This window comes from Convolutriloba macropyga, chromosome 8 (assembly GCF_964194025.1).
Source record: "Convolutriloba macropyga chromosome 8, txConMacr16.3, whole genome shotgun sequence".
NCBI classification, from domain to species: domain Eukaryota; kingdom Metazoa; phylum Xenacoelomorpha; order Acoela; family Convolutidae; genus Convolutriloba; species Convolutriloba macropyga.
Window position 1 is genome coordinate 3,016,358 of NC_134475.1, and position 24,159 is coordinate 3,040,516.

General features: G+C 36.1%; 1 protein-coding gene across 1 annotated transcript in view; it reads right to left on the reverse strand.

Annotated features, from left to right (window-relative positions):
• Positions 1 to 22,117, reverse strand: part of LOC142343873 (gamma-interferon-inducible lysosomal thiol reductase-like) — a 34,928-nt gene extending 12,811 nt beyond the window's left edge. Inside the window, exons 1-3 of the mRNA XM_075395247.1 lie at positions 21,949 to 22,117; positions 17,207 to 17,392; positions 4,857 to 4,937 (exon numbers count right to left, since the gene is read on the reverse strand). Coding sequence (XP_075251362.1) covers positions 4,857 to 4,937; positions 17,207 to 17,392; positions 21,949 to 22,008 — 327 coding nt within the window. The 5' untranslated portion in view covers positions 22,009 to 22,117. The remainder of the gene's footprint in view (positions 1 to 4,856; positions 4,938 to 17,206; positions 17,393 to 21,948) is intronic.
• Between the last annotated feature and the right edge of the window lie 2,042 nt (positions 22,118 to 24,159).

Genomic DNA, 24,159 nt, shown 5'->3' on the forward strand with positions numbered 1-24,159 from the left:
AGCCGGTTGTCCAGAATATACTTTAAAGTATAGATTAGCAGGTTGAAATGCTATGCAAGAAATGAACCCTGAACCCAGTCAATTTTCTAGAGAGTTGATTGCATTGAAACTGAGCTGAACGTTATAAAAACACACTAAGAGCAGCCGTACCATCGACAATCAAACGTTGCTAAGTTACTATGCCAAATATTTGTCCTGCAGAAAATTATAAATTGAATATCTATTTGTATAACCTTATCACTTAGTATTTAGGGGTATCGCAGTCGTAATCGGATGGCTATCTTTCACGATCCTGCAGGAATGGTTGCAAGACAAGTGTGTGGATCTTGCATCTTTCAAGGTAAAGGTTGTTTGTAAGAATCTTGCATTATCTACAAGATGACCAGTGGAGTTTGTCTGGGGTAAAGATTACTGAGAAAATTAAATTATTTAAAAAGTAAATTATTTTGTGTCAACCAATATTCGTCTCTTTATGTTAATTTTCCTTACTTTTCAGGGCCTTTGTGACTAATCTTATGCACAATTACGCAGGTCAAAAGTTAATTTAGTGTTTGATTTGACCACATTCTGAGTCATTGAGTCTAATTTCAACCTAGTTTCATAAAAACTCAAGTAATTTGACCGAAATTAGCACAGGTATACCCCGAAATTTCCGGCTGAGTAAAAATCGCTCGGAAAATACAGACATAGAATGAGCGAACAAGCTGAGCATCCATTTTTCAGAATAAGTGGTTTCACCGTTTTTGCGAAATTGAGATACTTTCAAATTGAAATTTAGCCAACAAAACCTGTAGTATAATTTCGCATAGTTTATGCATCTATTTATTGCATTAAAAGTATCTATAATCTGCAATTGCGTCTATCTGTTAACCAATGCAGAAAAATTGATACGAAAAAAGATTTTTGTTTCGTAGGTCGGGAATCAGCAAAACCAGTGTCGATTGGCAATCAGCAATACAAAACCAGGATGGAATCACCACACACCCAAATGACATCCCAAAGCAAACAATTGAAATCATTTGGGACAAAACCCCATGGAAACGTTTAGCGAGGTTAAAACGCTTAAAAACTCAATCAAAACCCGTGCTTTAAATCTTATTGTCAACAGCCTATTGTCTACAAATTGGTTATAAACAAATTTTCATCACCTTGGCCGTAATAAATATTTTGTTCTTCAAGTTATTGAGAACAATGTCAACTAGTCAAGAGTCGCTTAGGATGAATGAAGCAAATGAATGAAAAAATTCAATAGGCGCCTGACAATAGATACTGGTCAAGAGACACATGTAAATGGACGCAGAATGGAGGGATCTTTCAGACAAAAAGTACAACAGTACTTAAGAATAATAACAGATGTGAAATATTTCGACTAGAATGATATCACTAGAAAGAACACCAATGAAACAATTCCATTTCCTAGTCTATCGAATTCTTCATGAAATCTTAGCCAATATAATTGATTTTCTTCTGAACAATGTCTCAGAAAAATCTTTGGCAGTGTGTGGTGCTGCCAATCCCAATTTCCGAGATAAAATTCAAAATCAAAACATTGTGTTAAAATCGAGCCCTATATTGTATATTATTAACGTTTATTGTATCAAAATAAAATCAAATCTTAGTCTTTGTAATTGATTAATTCCCGAAAAATCCCTTAGAACAAAAAACAGCTTTGGGAGTGTGCGGTGATGTCAACCCTATTTCCCGATCTACATTTCAAAACAAAAACATGTTGTAATTTTGAGCCCCATATGGCATATTTTTAACCCTTAAACCACTTTCAGTTGCCATCAATTAATAATGCTTTAAATCACTTTTAAAAATAAGCACTATTGAGGGTTGAAGACACATTACTGATGAAGATTAGATACATTCAGCGCGGAATCGAGTTACACTGAGTTTGCAAAAGTGATAACTAAATCGAACTGCTATACATAGCGCGCAAAAAATAGGGTGCACAGAATGGATCTCAATTCGTTGGTTCAAAATTTGGACTCTTTTGCAAACACAGGATGCACAATTTCCTTCAATTTTGGCCGTTTGTGATATGGTATCTTTCTTTTGCAATATTGTTGCATTTTCAATGTTCTAACATAGGAAAACGAACAAAAGATACACAGATGGGTCAGATTTGCCCGTGACGATTTGGGTATACCTCTGTGACGTTATGAGTTTAAGTAACTTTTAAAATTAAAAATAGCTTTTGTGAGATTTTTCTTTGGTTTCCTTTGATTGTTGAACAATCTCAGCATCTGCTGCTCTATAGAAATGGGAATAATTCCATTTTTTGGTCTTCTGATAATTCGTGAATATTTGAATCTTCCGCCTGTACTCAAAAGATTCGGTTCCTGTCCTCATTTCACAACTAAATCATTCCGGAAACTCAACTATTTTTTGATACTGCAGACAAATATCAAAAACTCTGTAAAAAATTAATTATATAAAAACAGGGAAGCATTAAAAATTTAAGCATTATATGCAATTTTTACCTTCTGTGTTTTTTAACAGAATTTTCTGAACCGCTAACAAATGAAAGAAAAAGAAACTAATATACTGGACTTCAAGGTTCGCTTAATAGGCGTTGTGATACTCAACCAGAAAATGGTGATACACAATTGTAGAACTTTAACTTTATTCGCGTTGCTAATGAATTATTAAAATTGGAGGGGATGATTCGTAAATATTTTGCAGAGACGCAAATGTATCATGATTTCACCATTCTAAATGGGATGTACTTGCAATGAATTTTTTGTAGTCTGAAAAGGTTGATGCTCAAACGAGATCAGAAAGAATGACTGAATTCTGGGGAGGTTATTGAAATTATTTTTTTGAAAAGAAAGGTAATATGTGAACAATTAAAGTTAATTGTTCGGAACAACAACTGAGATAAATTTGGGTTATGTTAATAAAACATTCAAGTCATGATTAAAGTGATATTTACTAACACACTTATTTGGTACAAATCTGACGCTTCAAATGAACAATAGTGAATTTTGTTTCAACTAGATGACAATTGCGCATGCATTCTCAAAATTAGTCCTCGCTATTCATTGAAATTTTGACCATTTTATCTAAAATTTAGTGACAAGCATCCATGACTAATTAAACGAGAAAGAAGGATGGAAAAATTATATATTTTTACCGCATCTGGCCATGCCTCAGCGGCCCGTGGGACTTGATATGAATCTAATACAACTTAATGTCTGAGTACGCCCCAATCTATCACAACTGGCCGCGTCGACTATGACTAAATTATCAGAAAATATTGAGATTTTGCATGTATTAAATATTTTTGTCGTCCATTTGATACTAAATTTTGGTGTCGTCCATTTGAAACGCTCCCTGTCTAAGTACCACCCAGGTCTAGACCTCGACTCATGAAAAGACAATGCTCGACCAAAATGTGCCATGAAAAGACCATACTGGACTCATTTGAGCTATGAAAAGACTTTAGCTGGACTTTAAGAGATTCTGGACTTTAGCTTGACTCAAATTTTTCGCAAAAGACTTTAGCTGGACCCAAAATTTTACAAAAGACTTTAGCTCCACCCAAAGTTTGTGCTGGACTTAAGCTCGACTCAATGTTTGCAAACAAAGTCGAGTTAAAGTCTTTTCATGGGTCCATCATCAGTCTTTTCATGAGTCTGCTTTTCAGCCATTAACGTTTTACCTGCAATATTGCATATAACGTAGTCAGCATATATGGTCCTGCACCTTTTACGATTCAAAAAAACCACAAATACCTCAAAAACCTGCATTATTTTTTTAAAAAGACAGCTCATAATATTGGGAATGAAAACAAACTGAATAACGCCGAAATTTTTTCATGGCTAATGGGACTAGGACCAATACTCTTAAGCTAGCTGGTTTCATAGAATCAAGTAATGTGGTAATATACTCGATCTGCAATAACTCTTTATCAGATTTGGTCCTTTGGCAGATTTCCAACTGATTCTTAAGTTGGACTGCTCTGGTTCAAAACTATTTAGTCTTGCTCCGGTGCTGCTTCTGTATGTACAAAAGCAGGAAAAAAAATTAACAAATTTTGAATTTTCAAAAAAAACAGACTTATGAAAAGACTAATGGTGGACCCATGAAAAGACCTTAACTCGACTTTGCTGGTTATTAAAAGACTAATGCTGGACCCATGAAAAGACCTTAGCTGGACTTTCTTCGTTATGAAAAGACTTTAGCTCGACCCATGAAAAGATATTAGCTCGACTTTAACTAGGAACCTCGACCGTGTAATTATAGTCAATATTGGCCCCCCCTACTAGACTTTTAAAGTCTTTTCATAAGTCGAGGTCTAGGCCTGGGCACAGGCTCCCATAAACTCATGAGGTAATAAAACCAGAAATGGGGAGAAAAAAAGCAGTCTAATGATGAATTCAAACTGAATTGAAATGAGAGTTTTGCTCCCATATATTATGAAAGGGAACTCGGTCCGATATGGAACTAAAGTAATTAACTTTCAGGTGAGTCGATTCCGGTATTCTTAAATGTGGCGTTTGGACCCTGTCAACTCTAAATAATGACCATTATTAAGACAAGAATGATCATGAAATTTTCAGCTCTAAATATAACTGTGAACGAAATGCGAAACGTCGAAAAATGAACAAATTCGCTGGATATGGTGAAAAAGCAGAAAACGTCAAAGTACGCTGAGATATTTTGAAAAATTCAATGACAAAAGCGCTATAATGTTATCAATTTTGGCGTAACTGCTCTTCACTTGAGCACAAAGTTTATGGCTGTTAGTAAGATAACGGAACTGTTAAATTTAGAATACAATTTTCACCAACCATCAGAAAAGGTGTGTTCGAAGAAGTTTTTTTTGCTAGGATTTAAAACTTACTGACCAAAAACATGTCTGTGGCACATTCCTCAATTCCATGTTGACACTCGAACCCATATCTGTCGTACTTGTCCCAATACGCACTCTAAAATAGTCACCATAAACAACACTGAAATAATATCATTTTAATTTTTCGTCAGATTTTCTCGAGCTTGATACTGCTATTCAAGACACATGTTTTAGGACAGGTAGTTGTAGCCTCTTTTGAAAATCAGGTACAGTGAGCAGATTTTTTTTCCAATTTTGTATTAATTCGTTAATAATTTCCATTCTTTTGCATAACTGTGTTATTTAAACATAGAAAAAGGGATTTTTGTGAAAAATAGCGACAACCTACTGCAACATTTTATCACCTTTTTCTGGTAACGCCCAAAAACTAAACAAAAGAGGCAATCTGCGACGAAATACAACTTCTGACTCAGCAAAGCATATGCAAAGGTATTGAAACAAAATCTTGTCCAAATTTATGAAAAACTTTTTCTCTCTGTTTTGTTCGGACCATCTGAAGAATTGTCTAAAACTGTTTTCGGCAATTGAGACAAGCTCCCTTTGGCATATGCTTCTGTGAGTCGGAGGTTGTATTTTGTCGCTGCAAAAAATGAACAGCCGCAAGAATGCTGGAAACTCACTTTCTAGCTTTTTTCCAGCAATTTATTTCGGTCTGGGATTTCCAGGGTGTGGGTTGTTATTGGTCAGCGCAGATTTCAGATCGAAAACCTTGGCCTGAAAATTGCTTAATTGTCTGAGAATTGCTTAATCTCTAGAGTAGTCGCTCAAAAGTCGCTCTCAATCTCTGATTAATACGCGTTCTCGCAAAAATTTTAGGTAATGAAAACTGAACTTCTGGTAAAAATCAACTTCAAGGTAGCATTCAGGTTTACATAAACCTTACATTTTACCTGAGCCGGTAATTAACTGAACCGAGTTAAGGCGAGTTTCCCATAGGGTTTTAGAGTGAGCAGCGGTTAGGAAATAAACTTCATTATACTCTGCATGAACAGAAAATTGCTCTAGAAAATGTACTTGATTTTGTTACTGTTTTGTAGACAATAGTTGTTGATAAAGTATCTATCTATTAGACTTAAATGAGATAAAAACTAATTGGTAAATAATTCCCAAAAGGTAGACAATATGCCGATTAGTACCTGCTCACATGGTGGCTATTCAGAGAATTTGGTTTCTAATTAGGATGTCAAAATAATTGGAGTGTGTACCCGGGCCGAGGTTTTTACCCAAAAATAACGAGGAAAAGAGTGGAAAGAGCGTAAAAATTAAAAAAAAAAATCTATAAAAAATTGTGTAATTGTGTAAAAAAGTAATCTTTAATCATTCCAGAGTATTGATTAGAAGAAAAAGAAACTTGCTCTTTTACATTTAGAAGTTATTATCGAAATTCATTTATGCATTTAATACTCCAGAAGAACACTTTTAGGCCAAGGTTGGCCTGTTTTTAACTGTCTCTAGCGAAAGAGATCGTAAACATCAAAGATTATATGTAAAGATTATGAAAATTTTACTAGCTACATTTAAAAAAATTCGTTGGAAGCTTGGAGTTTAGTACTCGGTTTGTTCTTACATTTTAAACCAAGATAGCAACTCATCATTTTCAATAATATATAAGTCCAAAAACTTGTGACGAAAATCCTTTACTTGCCGCTTTGAGAGATCAAAAATAAAATTGACAAAATTGGGAAAAAAGTTTAGCAAGCAATTAACTATTTTACGAATTTTTGGTTGCAGTGAAAAGTTTTCAAACTTGTTCTGAAATAAATACAATTTGCGAGAACTGTTTCGCGCATTTACTATTTTGAGAAGCTCTTCCCTTGAGATACAGTTTTTTAAAACTCGGATTTCACATTCTTTTCGTTTTTTGCCATTTTTAGTTTTTCATACAGGTGGAGCTCTGATACATTATAGAATAGCAGTTCTTTCCGCTTACTTGTTATTGAGTCAAACTTTTTGAACGTTATGATTTCGGCTATTTTTTTCACCATTTGATTCAGGGGTTTGAGTACTTGATTGCTTGTGTTAGCGTAAACTAAGACTCCGCATTGAATTACTGGTTGCACATATGTTCGATAGACTTGAACTAACTGATTTGTTGTTAGGACCTTCCTAATTCGGTAGTGAAGAGAGCAGAAACCTAACATTCTTTTCGCTAAATTTTTAGCAAGTTCTTGAAAACTTAATTTATGGTCTACATGAATCCCTAGATACTTAAAAGTTTCAAAATTTTGGATTGTTTTACTGTTAATATACACCCTTTGCACTCTTTTCGAAAAATCGACGCATTTTCTCTTCTCAACGTTTAAAGTCAATCGATTTCTTTTCAACCAGGAGGCTGTTTTCTGAAAAATTACATTGATTTTAGTTTCATTTGTTTTGGGTTCACTTTTCGTATAAACTACAGTGTAATCTGCATAGAGGATGGATTTTATGTCATTTGTTTCTAGGGTCAGATCAATTATGTATATAATAAAAAGCAAAGGACTCATTATTGAGCCTTGTGGGACACCAATTTCTGTGCTCCTCATAGATGGCTTCTTCGAGCCTATTTTAGTGTATTGAAGTTTTCTGCTCAAATAGGACTTCAAAAATTTCAAAAAATGTCCTATTAGACCACAACTCGAGCACTTTGCGAGTAGGATTTGGTGGTCCACGGTGTCAAAGGCTTTGTGAGGTCCAAGAAAGTACTGATCGTATTTTGTTTACCATTTAGCCAATTAAATCAAACATTTTCGCTGAGTTCAACCAGTGCAAGAATTTTGCTGCGGTTTTGCCTAAAACCTAATTGATTTTCATTTAACACATTTTCTGTATTAAAGAAAACAATAATTTTGTTGAAGATAATTTTTTTCAAAATTTTTACTTTCCACCGGTAGCAGTGATATCGGACGATAATTCGATGGATCACTTTCGTCCCCTTCCTTGAATATTGGGATTACTTTCGCAATTTTCAGGCAATCAGGAAACAAGCCAAGCATCTACACTGCATTTGTTTTTCTTATCACTCAAAATTTTGGTTATCTCAGTTATTGTTGTTTTTTGGAGAAACAGACTGTTGAAAATTTTCTTCGTGTAGGTCTCATTGCGTTAAGCACTAAATTTTTCTGTGAATTTTTTCCCTATGTCTGCAAAGAATTTTATAAACGATTCCAGTTTTGACTCTACTTCCTTGATCTCTAGGTTTTTGGATTCACCCATTATTTCTTTTACAGCATGAAGAAAAATTTCGAGTGTTTTGACCAACTTTTTTATTTATTTTTGTTTGATAGTATTGTCTCATCTTTTTCCTGACAAGTTTCTTAACTACTTTGGATTGATTTTCATATTTTTCTTTGGCTGATGATGATTTGTCTTTTAAATACAATTGCCTTAAGTGATGTTTTTTGTAGCAGCATTTTTTACTTCGTTGTCGATCCAGTTTTTTTGCTTCTAACAGATGGTTTTTTCCGGAATTATGTTGTTCAGTTCAATGTTTAAAAAGTCTTGGAATTTAATCAACGACTCATTGTGATTGATGGAATTTAATTTTTTCTTGAGCAGAAAGTTGCTGTAAGACACAATTTTTGCTCTTACTTGATTCAGATTGTCTGTGTTCTGTAATTTTGACCATACTCGTATCTTATTACATTTTTTGATGGAAAATTTGGTATTTTCAGAAAATTGCAATTTAATGGTATATTGATCGCTTACAGCTGTTTTCAGTACTTTTTGAGAGGATTCGAAAAGCGTAAAAAACACATCAAGTAACGTTTTTGAGTGATTGGTTTCTCTGGTTGCATCTTGTGATTACACGAATGAGAGCCCAATAGCGCTAAGTGTTGATATTAGCTTGTCATATTATTTTTTTATTTTGCGAAAAAAATTAATATTCAGGTCTCCACAAAGTATATGTCTGGTATTTGGTTTGAGAACTTTTTCATCAAATAACTTCCTAAAATAGAATACTTAGCTTCATTGGTGCAGTTTGGCGGTATATATACACAGGTTATAACTATTTCAGTCCCTCTATAATGTATCAGAACTGATATAGCCTGAATTGAGACTTTTTCCAATTTTGAAATCAGTTTTGCATTAGCCGCGCAATTTACAAATATTCCAACGCCACCACCCCTCTTTTTTCTTTCTGAACCAAATAAGCTACAGTGAATTGCTAGATTAAAAATTTGTTAGTTATCTGTTGGCTTTAGCCACGTTTCAGTTAAGCAAATCGCAATTGCCTGTTTCTCACTTTCTTGAAATATTTTGAATTCGCCAAAATTTTTCGACAGTGATCTTATGTTTTGCAGAAGTTTTGAGTTTTTTTTATTGTTATTAGTGGAGATTTGAGATGTCATTTTACGAAATAAAAGAGCAGCGCGTTTTGGCAGCAAATTTAAGCCAATAAGAACCATCCCCTTCTTCATTGTTTTAATTCAGATCTTCAAATTTATTATCAAATAAACTGTTTTATTTACAAGCAGTTTAAAAAAAGAGAGAACAAAAATGATAAAAAGTTTCTCTTTCCTTTCTTTTCATTTTTTGCTTCATCTGCGTAAATCACAGAATTTTTTTAGTATAGTGTAACCATCTCTCGCCTGCAGCAAAACTGCGTACATCACACTTTGCTAATGACAACTTGCGGAAATCACGAGCAAGACAGTGACGCTTATAGAAGTGAAAACCCACTAAGTTAACCTTAGCCTATCCTAATTGATCTCTTGCGCTGTTATCAAAATTAACCACACGTTAAGTTCTGTGTTAATAACAGTTCAGTTATTGTAATATGTTAACAAAAATTATTGAGTTTCACCAAGACTTCTGATATTATGAAGTTTTTGTCATTGTCAGTTTTGTCTTGTGTTCTGCTTTTTGTGAGCAGGCGAATAATGATCATCATGGTTTTTGTTGTTGGACTCGCGTTGTACGTATTTTTCTTCTCAGCCAAAACATTATCCAAGTCTTCAACATCATTGATCTCTTTGTATGTTGGTTTTTGACTAACTCGATCAATCAAACCAGAGACAGTGCAGTTATGTGTACTGACAATTGTCTTTCTTTTTACTGCTTCAGCTTTTATCTGGGCGTCGTTTTCGGGTAGTGACTCGTTTAGGTATATGTTCTTATTGTCAATATGATTTTTGGCTTTCCTCAGCGCTCTTTTCTTCTTGAACACTTCCAACTTATCATTGAAGTAAAAAAACTTGCATATCACTGTTGACATTTTGTATTCTGTCTCAGTGTTGGGTATTATATGACACGCTTTAATGCTATCAACCCTTAATTTCACTCCGAGAAAATCGTCAAAAAATTTTAATGTGTCGTATGTCACCTTTTTACTAGTGCGTGCGTTAAAAGAAGGATTCACAATGAGTACACTATCGTTTCGTGAATACCTCTCCTGGGCCCGCAATCGTTCAGTGATGTTTTTTATTTGCCCGAAGAATTAGTAGTTCCTGATCTTGCTCAATATTTTTTTGTTTAAGATCTTTAACCTCCTTACAAAGTGCTTCATTTTTTTGTTGTGCGTAATTGTTACTCACGATCTCAGATGTCACTGGTACTGATGGTTGTTCGTTGCTCACCATGGTGACAAGACGATAAACAAAAGGAAAAAAGCAATGAATAGTCTAGAAGAAAAGCGTTTAGATATGATAGCAATAAAGATTTCAGTAAGAAACAATGTTTTAAGAGATGTTTTTGAAAGGATTTCGCTGCTTTAAACGCATAAGAGTTTTTAGAGCATTCTTTTTCTCAAGGAAGTCACGCTCCTCATCGTTATGAACAGTTGATTCCACCCTGAATTACACTTTTTTTAAAGAGTGTAAAAAGAGTGGATAAAAGAATGTAATCAAAGTGTATTTTTTGAAAATAACACTCTTACACTCTTGTCCCCGATAAATAACAGAGGAAAACGGACTACAACTTAATCCCCTCTAATAAGGGGTAGAATAGGGGGTGAAACCTCGGCCAGGTTACTATTTGCTACGTACACACATGAAGTTTGAAAAATGTGGTCAACATTTTAGATTATGAATCACTGAGAGCATTTGCCGTAAAATTTTTCTAGAAAAATCAGTGCTTTCAGTTCGTCAAAACGAAGAATCGATTAAAATAATTGGGCGTAATAGTGAAACTTAAGCGATTTAAGCGGTTTATACTATGTACCAGATTCAAAAGTTTCAAAAATTTTAATTCTTTGTGATATTTGCGGATTAAAATGGCTTATTGCAGATGACCAAAAAGGCAACTCATGACTCCATGGCTTTTTGGTGTCTGAATTAGTCTGAAAATAATTAGTAGTAGTATTCGTCCAATCGATATTTAGACTTATTAATATTTTTCCTGTGGAAAACTGTTACCGCCCCAGTTGAGAGGTCAACTTTATGAAAATACTTATAAAGTTGACCTCGAGGGGGGGGGGGGGTTGAGTGTTATCAACATCGATAATCTTTTTTTTCATTGGCGCTAAACATTTACCGCAAAATTGTCATAATCCATTAAAACTAAGAGATATTGATTCATAACACAAGAAATTTGAAGCCAAAAGTGCACGTGACAACAATGGAATTAAGGTAATTTTGAGGACTAAGGTTTTTGAGAAACATCAAAGAACAGACTTGAAAAATCAGAAAGAAGGCAAGTCGACGCCCCCCAATCGAGCACCAAACGACCCCTCCAAGAGGCATCGACATTGTCATTTGGCGCGGATTCTATCATGATGCCTTATTGGATCTTGAAAGACGCTTTGGAAATCCTCAACACGTTGTCGCCGCCCTCACCAAAGAACTCGAACTGTGGCAGAGACCACAAGCAAGCGACCACGCAAAATTGATAAGCTACGCTTCTTTGCTAAGAAAACTAATCCAGACATTTAATGCACATGGTTTTTACGCAGACTTGAATTCTACCTATTTAGTCCAGAGATAAGCTACCATGGTCACTGAAATTGAAATGGAGTAAACACCTAGTCGACAATGGAAGTCCATTTCCAGGATTGGAAGACCTTTCGATATGGATGGATAAACAGGCTAGAGCCTGTGAACATCTACAGGACAACAGTTTTTCCAGCAACGACACGAACAACGGAAATCACGACATGAACGACCGCAATAGAGGTAAACTTAACCATAAATCTAATTTCAGGCACAAAGAAAGAAACGGAAACCAAAAATTTAGCCAATCCGGCTACAACAAGAACCACCACAACCAAAGCCCGAACAATGATAACCAGAACGCAAACGAACATTATCACAACGCTAACAGAGCTAAAACATTTGAAAGCAACAACAGTAGTTTCGTTCACAAACCATTCAATCCAAAGAAACAACAATCTCAACAAAACAGGAGTTTAAACTGTCCGGTCGATCAAGGAGATCATTACATAGGGAAGTGTCCAAAATTTCTGCATATGTCACCGTTTGAACGTAATGCTGAAGTCAAAAAAATTTTCCATGCTACAATTGTCTTAGCTCAACCCATAACGCAAAACCATGTCCATCGAAAGTCTCATGCAGACATTGTTCACGGAAACACCACTCAATGCTACATGACAACAATTACGTCTCACAGCAAAAAACAAACGCTCTTCAACAAGAATTACCACTATGCGAGTGCTTTGACGAGATCAGCAGAGAAACGGAATCACCAATCTATACGCCAGTTTTCCCTCGAAAAATTAAAAATCAGCTTCCTATGGTTCCCATTAAACTTTACGGTCCCAAGGAAACATGCGAATGTTATGCTTTACTTGACAGCTGCAGAACGATATCATATGTTTTCGATCTCATGGCAACCAAACTCAATGCAGCACGAACGAGCCTGGAATCAACTGAGCGTTTCGACAGCCATTGGTGATTCCTCAATGGAAGCCAAATATGTACAAATTGATATTGGACCCTTTAACAGGAAAAAACCACTGTTTCGCTTGGATTACGTTTATTCAATTAACAATTGGCATCTTGATGATGCCCCCGTTTCAGAACTGAATGATGTTTGCAGCAAACATCCTCATTTGCAACACATCAGTTTTCCACAACTGGAAAACAATCGCATCCCAATATTACTTGAAATTGACGCAACACAGTACATCCTCGAGAGAGAGTTTTTACAGGGACCCAAAAACACGCCATTTGCAATCAGAAATCTGTTAGGCTGGACTATAACTGGTCCAATCAAATTCGGCCATGAGGATCAACAAAGAACCAACTTCCTTTCTCTTAGCTATGAAGCATTCGACAGAGAAATGACGCTCACAACAAACGAAGATCCTCTGGCAGATTAAATAACCAGCTTCTGGAAGATAGATTCATCGGGAACGGAAAATGAAAATGAAAGGCCTTTGTCAAAAGATGACACCAGAGCACGAAAAATACTGAATGATACAGTGCGGCACACAGGCGAGAGGTACGAAATTGGTCTCCTCTGGAAAGAAAAAGTATATTAGGAGAACAGCTATCCTGTAGCCAAGGCACCAATTCAAAGCCTCGAAAAGAAACTAAGCAAAGATCAGCCGCTGAAAGAGATGTATCAGAAGACACTCAATACAGACATCGAGAAGGGTTATGTCAAGCCAGTTATTTTCTCTAGCATCGCCCCTAGCCGCGTATGGTACCTACCACATCACCCAGTCACAACCCCAAAAAGCCTGGAAAGGTACGGCGAGCCTCAAATGCTGCATCTGTTTTTAAAGGGAATTCTCTGAACAGTAACCTTTTGACAGGCCCAGACCTGATCAACAATCTAGTTGGTCTCCTGCTTCGCTTCAGAGAAAATCCAGTTGCAATCAGCGCCGATATTGAGGCGATGTTTATGCAAGTAGGTATAATTGAGAAAGACCAGCCTTCAATGAGATTTCTCTGGCCTACCAATCACAGCGTGAAGCAATTCCAGTACACCCGTCTCATTTTTGGCGCTCGATGCTCACCATCAACAGCTATTTTTGTCCTCGAGAAAACGGCAGCAGATTTCGCGCCGAACCAAACGATTCAAAATCTGGTCAAAAACAGTTTTTACATGGACGATTTTGTACATTCCTTCGAAACGGTGGAGATTGCACAAGAAGCCGCAGTGTCGCTGAAGAAAACCCTAATGAGAGCCGGCTTCAACTTGACAAAATTTGTCTTCAATCAGCAAACAGCAATAGACAATGTCAGCGATGGTGATGACATTGTCTATTGCTGTTCAATGGAATAAATCAACTGACAAATTTTATCATCAAAAACCATCAAATTTCGATACCAACGCAGAGAATTACACTGTTCGAAAACTGCTCTCTCTAATTGAATGCCTTTTTGACCCGCTAGGTATTATAGCGCCCGTGATCATCACTCTGAAGATTATACTACGAGAGATATGGAAAGAGGGTCTAGCATGGGATGACCGCCTGCCAAAGGAGAAGCAAAAATCAATTCAAATTTGGATAGACAATTACATGTGCTCTCCCCCCATCGAAATCGCCCGCTGTCTGACACTAGATGTAGCGACCAAAAAAACCTATGAACTACACGTTTTCACGGATGCTTCTCAACTAGCCTATGGTGCCGTTGCTTATGTCCGAATTATCTCTGAATACGGCGTATCTTGCTGTTTCCTAATGAGCAAAGCCAAAGTTGCTCCAATCAAGCAACTTAGTATCCCAAAACTCGAACTTCAAGCCGCCGTCCTTGGAACCCGTTTAGCTCACTTCAACAAGAAACACCATACTATAGAGTTCAAGGATACCACATTTCGGTGTGACAGCATGGCTGCCCTGTCTTGGATCAAGAACTCAGAAAAACTCAAATTTTTCGTAGGCAACCAGGTAAGTGAAATTCAAAGTCAATCGCCAACCAGCAGCTGTAGACATATCAGTGGGAAAAGCAATCCAGCCGACCACGTTTCGCGAGGTATTGTTCCTGCTGACATTAAAGAAAATTGGCTAAGCCCACCACCATTTTTGTTCAAACCAAAAGAAAACTGGAGCACTTTTCTCAACACCGAGAAGACAAACACCACAATGGTGCAACAAACAATTCAACCAGTGGTTGCAGCCAAAAATTTCTCAAAATGGACGAAGTTGTTAAAAACAACAGCCCAAATGTTTCGATTCATCGAAATCTTGCAAACTAAATCCAAAAGAGCACTCAACATCAACGACGTCGAAAACGCCAGGAACCACCTTATCCAAGTATCACAGCAGAATGCGTCTGATCCTTCAATCGCTCTCTTGAATAAAAACAAGAATTTGCCATCCAAAGACAAACTTCTGCCGCTCTCACCCTTTCTGAAGGATAATATTTTAAGAGTTGGCGGCAGAACAAAGAGAGGTACATTGGGATATAACACAAAGCATCCAATTGTTCTTAACGCAAACGAATCAATCGCCCGACTATTCCTGGACAATTGCCATCAAATCTGCATGCACTTTGAAACAGAGTATGCCAAAAACTTTGTACAGCAAAGTTACTATGTTTTTGGCCTAATAGACTCCTTACGCAGCATTTCATACAAGTGCTTTGAATGTAGACGTTTTAAAGGACAAGGTCTTCAGCCATCTATGGCAGATCTGCCTGATGCCCGATTTCCAGAAAACGAATCACCCGTAACCTTCACGAATGTAGGACTTGATTATATTGGGCCCTTCACCGTTATTCAAAGAGGCAAACAAGAGAAGGCCTATATCTGTCTTTCCAATTGCTTAGTGACTCGAGCAGTGCACTTGGAAGTGACAGAAGATCTGACAACATCAGCTTGTATGACAGCCATTCGTAGATTCATTGCTCGACGGGGACAACCACGGCTCTTACTCAGTGATAACGGAAGCAACTTCCTGGGTGCCAGAAAACAAATCAGAAGACAAAATGGACCACAACTTTTTCAAGAACAACTTGTTGAACCAGTCAGCTGAATGGCGCCTCAACCCCCCATCTGCTCCTCACTTTGGAGACGTGTGGGAGAGGCTCGTACAGATAGTAAAACGAGCTCTTCTTCTGAACTTGGGTTCTGCCAAATTGACTTGGGACGTCTTCACAACCATTGTCGCAGAAGCAGAATGCATTATTAATGCACGCCCCTTGACCCACGTCAGAAGCGATAACGAAGACGAAGATCCACTAACCCCAAATCACTTCCTTTTTGGACGAGCTTTCCCTAACATACCAGCCTGTGTATTCAACGAGAACCCTTCACTGAAGACGAAAAGTTGGACGCAGATCAGACAACGATTGGACGCAATATGGAAGAGGCTGGTCCGAGAATACTTGCCTACCCTGAACACCCGAAGGAAGTGGACCAACCCAGAATAAAAGCTTGAAGTCAACGATGTTGTTTGGGTACTGGAAGAGTGGACTCCGAGAAGAAATTGGCCCTTAGGACGCGTGACAAGGACGTTCACCGGCCCCGACCAAACTGCTAGATCTTGTGAAGTAAAAACCGCTCTAGGTCTTCTAACCCGCCCAGCTTTGAGATTAGCACAGGTTTTCCCGAAACCAATCCAACCAGGTTAGGTTAGGCAGGCCCCGAGAATGTTATCAACATTGATAATCTTCTCTTTCATTGGCGCTAAACATTTACCGCAAAATTGTCATAATCCTTGTAAACTGAAAGATATTGATTCATAACACAAGAAATTTGAAACCAAAAGGGCACGTGACAACAATGGAATTAAGGTAATTTTGAGGACTAAGGTTTTTGAGAAACATCAAAGAACAGACTAGAAAAATCAGAAAGAGGGCAAGTCGACGCCCCCCAACCGAGCACCAAAACTGTTACCGCCCCAGTTGAGAGGTCAACTTTATGAAAAGACTTATAAAGTTGACCTCGAGGGGGGGGGGGGGTTGAGTGTTATCAACATCGATAATCTTCTTTTTCATTGGCGCTAAACATTTACCGCAAAATTGTCATAATCCATGAAAACTAAGAGATATTGATTCATAACACAAGAAATTTGAAACCAAAAGTGCACGTGACAACAATGGAATTAAGGTAATTTTGAGGACTAAGGTTTTTGAGAAACATCAAAGAACAGACTAGAAAAATCAGAAAGAAGGCAAGTCGACGCCCCCCAACCGAGCACCAAACGACCCCCCCCCCCCCCCCCAAGAGGCATCGACATTGTCAGGGGGTGGTGTATTTCCTTACCTTAAATACACGGTCGGCCTCCTAATAAGGGTTGACCTAAAGTCTTTTCATAAGTCCGACCAGCGGTCTTAAAATCCGTTACTTCTCCGCGGAAATCTGTTACTTAGAAATTGAGTAAATTTTAAGTATAATAATAAAAAAATGTAAGTATAAAAATTTCAAAAATTATAATTATAAGTATATTTTAGAATAATCGCTAAAAACAGCTATTTGACAAGTAACGTTGGCAGAGTAATGCTTTGGCATGCTTACGTGGGCATTTCCCCAGGGCACAAAGTCGATCATAAGGATGGAACCGATTTCATCACAGGCGGGTCGCAAGATCTCTGCAAAGAATCGGGTGCAGTAAGGGCATCCAGCCTCAAAGTAGACAATGAGAGATGCATACTTCAAAGGGTCACTCAATTTGTTTCCTCCAGAGGGTTCTGAACAACACACCTGAAGAATGCAACACCTTCCGCAGGTTATAATTGGGAAATAATCTCGAAAAGAACAGTAACTTCTGGGGTTAATTATCTCTCTTCTTCATTCCCCAAAACTATCCAGACTCTAGACCACGCTATGAGCACACTATCCAGACTCTGGGCGGGGCTCTGACCAAACTTTCCAGACTGTAGGTAGTCCTGCCAAAATCTGTGGAAGGGTCGCGTTTTTACTTACCTTGCGTGACCCCAGTCAGTCTGATCAGAACTGGTTTGGGTCGCGCACCTCTTCTTGGGTCGTAGTGATTGCCCAAATGCGGCAGAGATAGAAACGTTATTAAAACCCTATTTAAGATGCGCAAAATTGAGTACATTTACTCACCCCCTAAAAATATAACGTTGCATAATGCTCAGCTTGAAAATGGTTCGTTATTTGAAAAAGAATTTGAAAATGTGGAATCTAATTACGCTAACTGTATATCAAAATCGTCATCCCAGTTGAAGAGTGCTTGCTGAAATTTGCTGAACGTGGGTAATAATTGAAAAATGCTGTAAACTTTTTGAAACTTAGGCTTGAAAAACAATGAACCCGAAAAGCAATTCTTAGAGAATTGTTATTTGTGCCAAAACTACTTTCACGACAAATTATACTGCCAAAGAAAATGGCTTAGAAAATGCTGTTTTCATTAGAAATTTGATTATTCACAAAGAGTATTTTAACAGAATTTTAACCAAATTGATTAAAAGAGTAGAAACAAGAAGTCCCGGAATATCTGAAAAAACAAAGATTGCAATGAAGGACTGGCAAAAAATCAGAAGAACAAGGGCAGCAAAATAAGCCCGCGAGCTGACACAAAATATTGATTCTAAACCAGCGTTTTTAATCAATTCAAAACAGCATCATTATCAAGCAAATTAGACGCCCAAAAACTGCAGCTAAGTTGCAAGATAACAACAGCAGTATCAAAACCAAGCAATATGCAAAAGTTTCATATTGCTTTGCGAAAAAATTGTTGGAACACGTGATTTCAAAACAGAAAAATGCACAATAAAAATCTAAACAAAAAATATTTTATCAGTGCAAGAAAGAACTAAAATAACAGATAAATTAGGAAAGTATAAAAACGTTCAAGAGCTACCAGAACTAAAAGCTTTCTTTTTGAGAAACTGATGTATTAGTAACTAAAAATTTCGCTTAAAAACTGCCTAACCGACAACTCGCTTTGAATGTTCCTTCCTCCCTTTGATGAGTAAGAAAGACTGAAATCACAGCCATGAATTACTCCTATTTGACTTCAACGTAAATCAAAATGCATGAATAGATAAAAATGATAAAACGGCACATTAATCTAAAATCTTCGGACTGCAAAAAAGAGAGAACAATAAAATTAGTGAGATTGTTTGCAGATCAAAAAATTTCACAAAAATTTTTGAATGATTCATAAAACATAAAGACTGCAAATCCTAGATAACATAACATGCGTTAAGGATAAAATAAAATTTTCACATATTGTTTTTCTACACGAACCGTGATTAGTGTTTCTAGTTATTACTTATCCTCAAAAGTAAACTTGAACGTCTTTGAAAAACGAATCCGATACTGTCGTTAACTACGATTCTATGAAGAAAAATTGAATTAAAGACGACCGGTCAATATATTCTTTAAAAACTTTTTCAATTATTTTTGTTGTAAATATGGAAATCAATTAGAATTCAGTCAATAGTGAGCACGCTTTGTGGTCATCATAATCACTTGAAAAACTTTGAACCCAAAAGGTTCCACATGAAGTTTTGTTAAACTATTTTTGTTGAAGACTATTTTTGTTGAAAACTATTGTTGTATTCCAGACATGCAACCAAAATTGTTGTAGAAAAATGAATTGAAAAAGCATTCATTATTAGACATCTAAATAAATGTTTATTGGAATTCAAAAAAAACTTTCATTTGATTTAAGGCAACATATTTACTTCAATTCTGTTTTGAAAGATAGTCAGGTTACTGGTTTTTTCTGTACTTAGCAATAGTAATTACTATTGCAATATGGACGATAAACATTGCGTGCTTTAAAAAGTGTTGTTTGTCGACTGGAAGGCACTTTTACATCCATTGCCAACGCTAACAGCCAAAACGCAGACATTTCTTCTAGATCTGAATTTCTTCAATTAAAACCAGAGCACTGACTAAGGCAAGAATAGAACCTTAACGAAACAAACGAAACTTTAATTTTTTATAAAAAAAGGTTTGTACGCTATCAAATTGACAGCTTGAAAAACTTTTCATCAACTATTGACGAACTGTTATCACCATTTTCATAATTCAGCATCCTTCTAACATAAGTAACTGAATCGTATCGCAAACTTAGAGGATTGACATATATAAAAGTAGTTGCCGTAAAAAAGTGTAAATGGTTGGCAATCGTTTCAAGCGAATAAGAGAACTGTTTGAAAAGTAGTTCCAGATCAATCAAAAAAATTTCAATTGTTCTCATATTTTTATACTAAAGAAGGCCGGTCAATATATTCCTTAAAAACTTCAATTATTTTTGTTGTAAAAATGGAAATCCTTTAGAATTCAGTCAGTAGTGAGCACGCTTTGTGGTCATCATAATCACTTGAAAAACTGTGGACCCAAAAGTTTCCAGATGAAGTTTTGTTAAACTATTTTTGTTGAAGACTATTTTTGTTGAAAACTATTTTTGTATTCCAGAAATGCAACCAAAATTGTTGTAGAAAAATGAAATGAAAAAGCATTCATAATTAGACATCTAAATAAATGTTTATTGGAATTCAAAAAAATTTTTCATTTGATTTAAGGCAACATATTTACCTCAATTCTGTTTTGAAAGATAGCCAGGTTACTGGTTGTTTGCGTACTTAGCAATTACTATTGGAATATGGACGATAAACATTGCGCGCTTTAAAAAGTGTTGTTTGTCGACTGGAAGGCACTTTTACTTCCATTGCCAACGCTAACAGCCAAAACGCAGACATTTCATCTGGATCTGAGTTTCTTCAATTGATACCAGAGCACTCACTAAAGCAAGAATAGAACTTCAACGGAACAAACGAAACTTTAATTTTTTAAAAAAAGGTTTGTACGCTATCAAATTGACAGCTTGAAAATTTTTTCATCAACTATTGACAAACTGTTATCACCATTTTCATAATTCAGCATATTTCTAACATAAGTAACTGATTCGCATCGCAAACTTAGAGGATTGACATATATAAAAGTAGTTGCCGTAAAAAAGTGTAAATGGTTGGCAATCGTTTCAAGCGAATAAGAGATCTGTTTGAAAAGTAGTTCCAGATCAATCAAAGAAATTTCAATTGTTCTCATATTTTTATACGCTTCTTGCGCTAGTAGTTTTTGGAGCAATGGTTAACCCAAAATTGAACAAATTGGGACACGAACTGCTGACAACACGCCAATTTTTATGAAACACTTAATTACCAAAAAAACCTGACAGAACTTTAATTACAGCTAATTTGTGCTCAATTTTAATAATGGGCAGCCAAAATATCAACAAATGTAGCCGACCTGTAACTTAAGTACATTTTTGTCCTGAACGGAAGCCTCAATAGCCTTCTCAATAGTTTGATAGGACCCTGTCATCATTTTTTGGGGTGTAGCTATGCCAAATATTGGACAAAATTAGCGAAAAACGACTTGATTTCACTCTAATCCTATCAAAGAAAAGCTAAATTAGCCAAAAATATCCTTCAAATGGCATCTTTTATTTTTAAGGCAGTGTAATTAACAAGTATGTGCAATATCGGCCAAAATTTACAGCTTTGGCAAAAATTGGCCAAAAATGCTTTATGGAAAAAAAGCAAACTATTTGCAGAACGTCAATGCAATCAATTTAGAAAACTAACATGTGCTCTGAAACTGTTTTCAATTTAAATGTTGATTATCTTATTTTATACAATATTAGCAAAATTTGTCAAAATTTCGAAAATTTAACCCAAATGTGAACATTCACTCATTCGTTCACAAAACGTTAAACCTCTCTTCAGCAAGTGGGATCAAGACAATTAACACCTGATGGTGTGCCAGTTGAATTCTTTATGAAAGTTCCACAATGCTTTTAAAATCATTAAAACAGGATAATCGTTTTGGTTCAATTTTGTTTCAATAACGGCACACTTAGGGTTCATAAAAGGCACTGTCCAGAAGGGGGCACAATGGCTCTCTTATTAATTTTTTCTCTTAATTAATTCTTATTATCTTTTTCTCTTAATTAATTCTCTTATTTTTTCTCGTCAATTTTTGTGGAGCAGTTATGGCAAAAATGTACAAATTGTGCTACCAAAAATGTACAAAATGTACAAATTGTGCTATCAATTTAACATACAGTAGAAGCCCCAATAGCTAATTTATTACTTTAACAGAATTCTGTCAGCAGTTTTTTGCGCATTGTTTTTGACAAAAATGGACAGAATATTCTAAAGACGGCTGATTTCACGAGAGAGTAGCAGAATCAAAACAAAGCCAAAATTATGTAAGAAAAGCGGTGAATGCAGTTTTTTTTAATCAATTAAGTTTTTTTAAGAGCCAAGATTAATTACCTCAGTGTAGGCCACAAGCGACACGAGGGCACAAAGGCAGCCGACTAACAACACTTTCATTTCGTATGCCCGTCCAAACTAACTGAATATAACTCAAAGTATAAGTGAACAATTTGAATCTATTCAACCACTATACACATGCGTCCTTATCTGCGACGGCAAACAAAAGAAACTGTTTTGAAGATTTTGAGATATAATCTATCTCTATAAAGACTAACTTTGAGCTCTTTTTGTTCGAAAGGGTGAATAATTTTGAGTGTCATTAGCTCAGTTGATGAAATATTTGACGTGACGAACTTATACACTTCTATAAATAATTTAGTTGATTGATTCCAACTCATTGCAGCACCCAACTTTAATTAAGCAAATAGCCTTTATTAGGACCGAACGTTCAGAAAAATTTAATTTTCTTTGAGCAAAAATATTATTTGCATGTTTTGTTCGGGCCGCATTTTTTTGATGAGGGGGGGGGGGGGGTTTCATTCTGATTCAGGGGTAGAGATAAAGTTTGCGACAATTCCGTCGAATCGATGTCAGGAAATATTTGAATGACATCACTGATCATTACATTAAAATGTAATTTTCGATTAATTTTTGAGGAGTTAGTTTATTTGAATTTTTGCAAACTTTCAGGTTTTGAGCCAATTTAATGTAAAGTTCATTTTAAAACCAATTTCAATTTTGTAAACGCATTATAAATTAACCAATTGAATGTATAATATACTTTCCAATTGAATCCGATTTCGTTCAGCTCAAAAACTAACGTTAGATATTTTTATTATAGATCAAATTTCGACCATTTCAACTCATTGGTTTCTAACTGATATCACTCTCAGCTGCCGTTAAGTCTTTTGTTCAAATGAATATGCTTGCTTCCTTTTAAGACAGAATAAACATATTTTCGATTATCGGAGAACTTCTAAAAAAAACAAATACTTGACAACCAACACCAATATTTTCGGAAAAATAGTGAATATGTAATAATGTGTTGCTTAACACGAAAACGAAAGTAGCATTTAGTAGACTTGATATATTTCGCGATATTTAGATCTTTTTGCTATTTCGACGAATTTTGTAGGCCTTGAACAGTTCTAAAATTCTAGGCAAGAACCTTGACCTGTTGCGAAAACAAGACACTAATGGGAGCATTCACAGTCACAGTTCCCTTTATGCTCAGTAGTAAGAAATGGGGGGGGGATTCTACCGCTCACTTTTTGAGTCATATTGAAACGTTGTCTGAGCTTCGAAATTTTCTGATTTCAGATTTCAAAATTTCAAAATTAGTCAAAAAGTGGACTGCGGACCTCCCCATTTCTATGCTCCTCAGACTGTTTGACTTGAAGAGTTTTCCAAGTTCTGATTAGATTTCTCTCACCGCTACTTTTTCCTAATTTTCATGCGCAAGCTTTTCTATATTGTCTATTTTTGAGATAAAATTGAATCAATTGAATCAAATTTCTAATCATTAAAATGTCTTTCTCTATTAAAGCGAAACTCATTCACAAACTTCAAGCCATTCGTTTTCAATTCTTGCAATAACTTCTGCATTGAATACATTAGGTTACGCTGCATATACGCTATGGTGATTAAAACGCATACATTCCATTATACAGCACACAATCGTTACCCGAACAGAACTTCTGAGACCAAAAGATCCGAAAACCTCACTGGAATACACAAGAGCGGATCATAACTCTCTCTCCTGGTACGATACAATTTCCAAACTAGTGAGATGAAATCGCAAAAACCAAAGCTTCGCAAGAGATACGGCGACAAGTCAGTGTGAAGCGAAACAGCAAGTGTTTTCGATCGAAATGGTGTTTAATGTAATCAAGAAGCTCTTCTTCTTTGCAGAACTCTGTTTTTATACTGGCAGAGTACGCACTGTCAGGGGCGGGATTGTTCAAGTTTTTCGAAGAAATAGAATCAGACTTCTTCGAAAAAAAAAACAAAAAAAGAGAAGCAAGCAATCGCTGTTTGGGGGTGCAAAAAAGGATATGATATTGATAAACATACCCAGCAGATTGCCGGAAAATAGCCGCCATTGATTCCAATAAGCATGATTGGGATTGAAAGAATAGAAGATATTGAAAAAAAAATACATTTTTGTGCAAAACATTTTTTAAGTCCGATTTATTTTGATGGCATTTCGTAGCTGAAATTATTTCTGTTTCTTAGAGAGAGGCTACAGGGGCTACTATTAATTCCAAA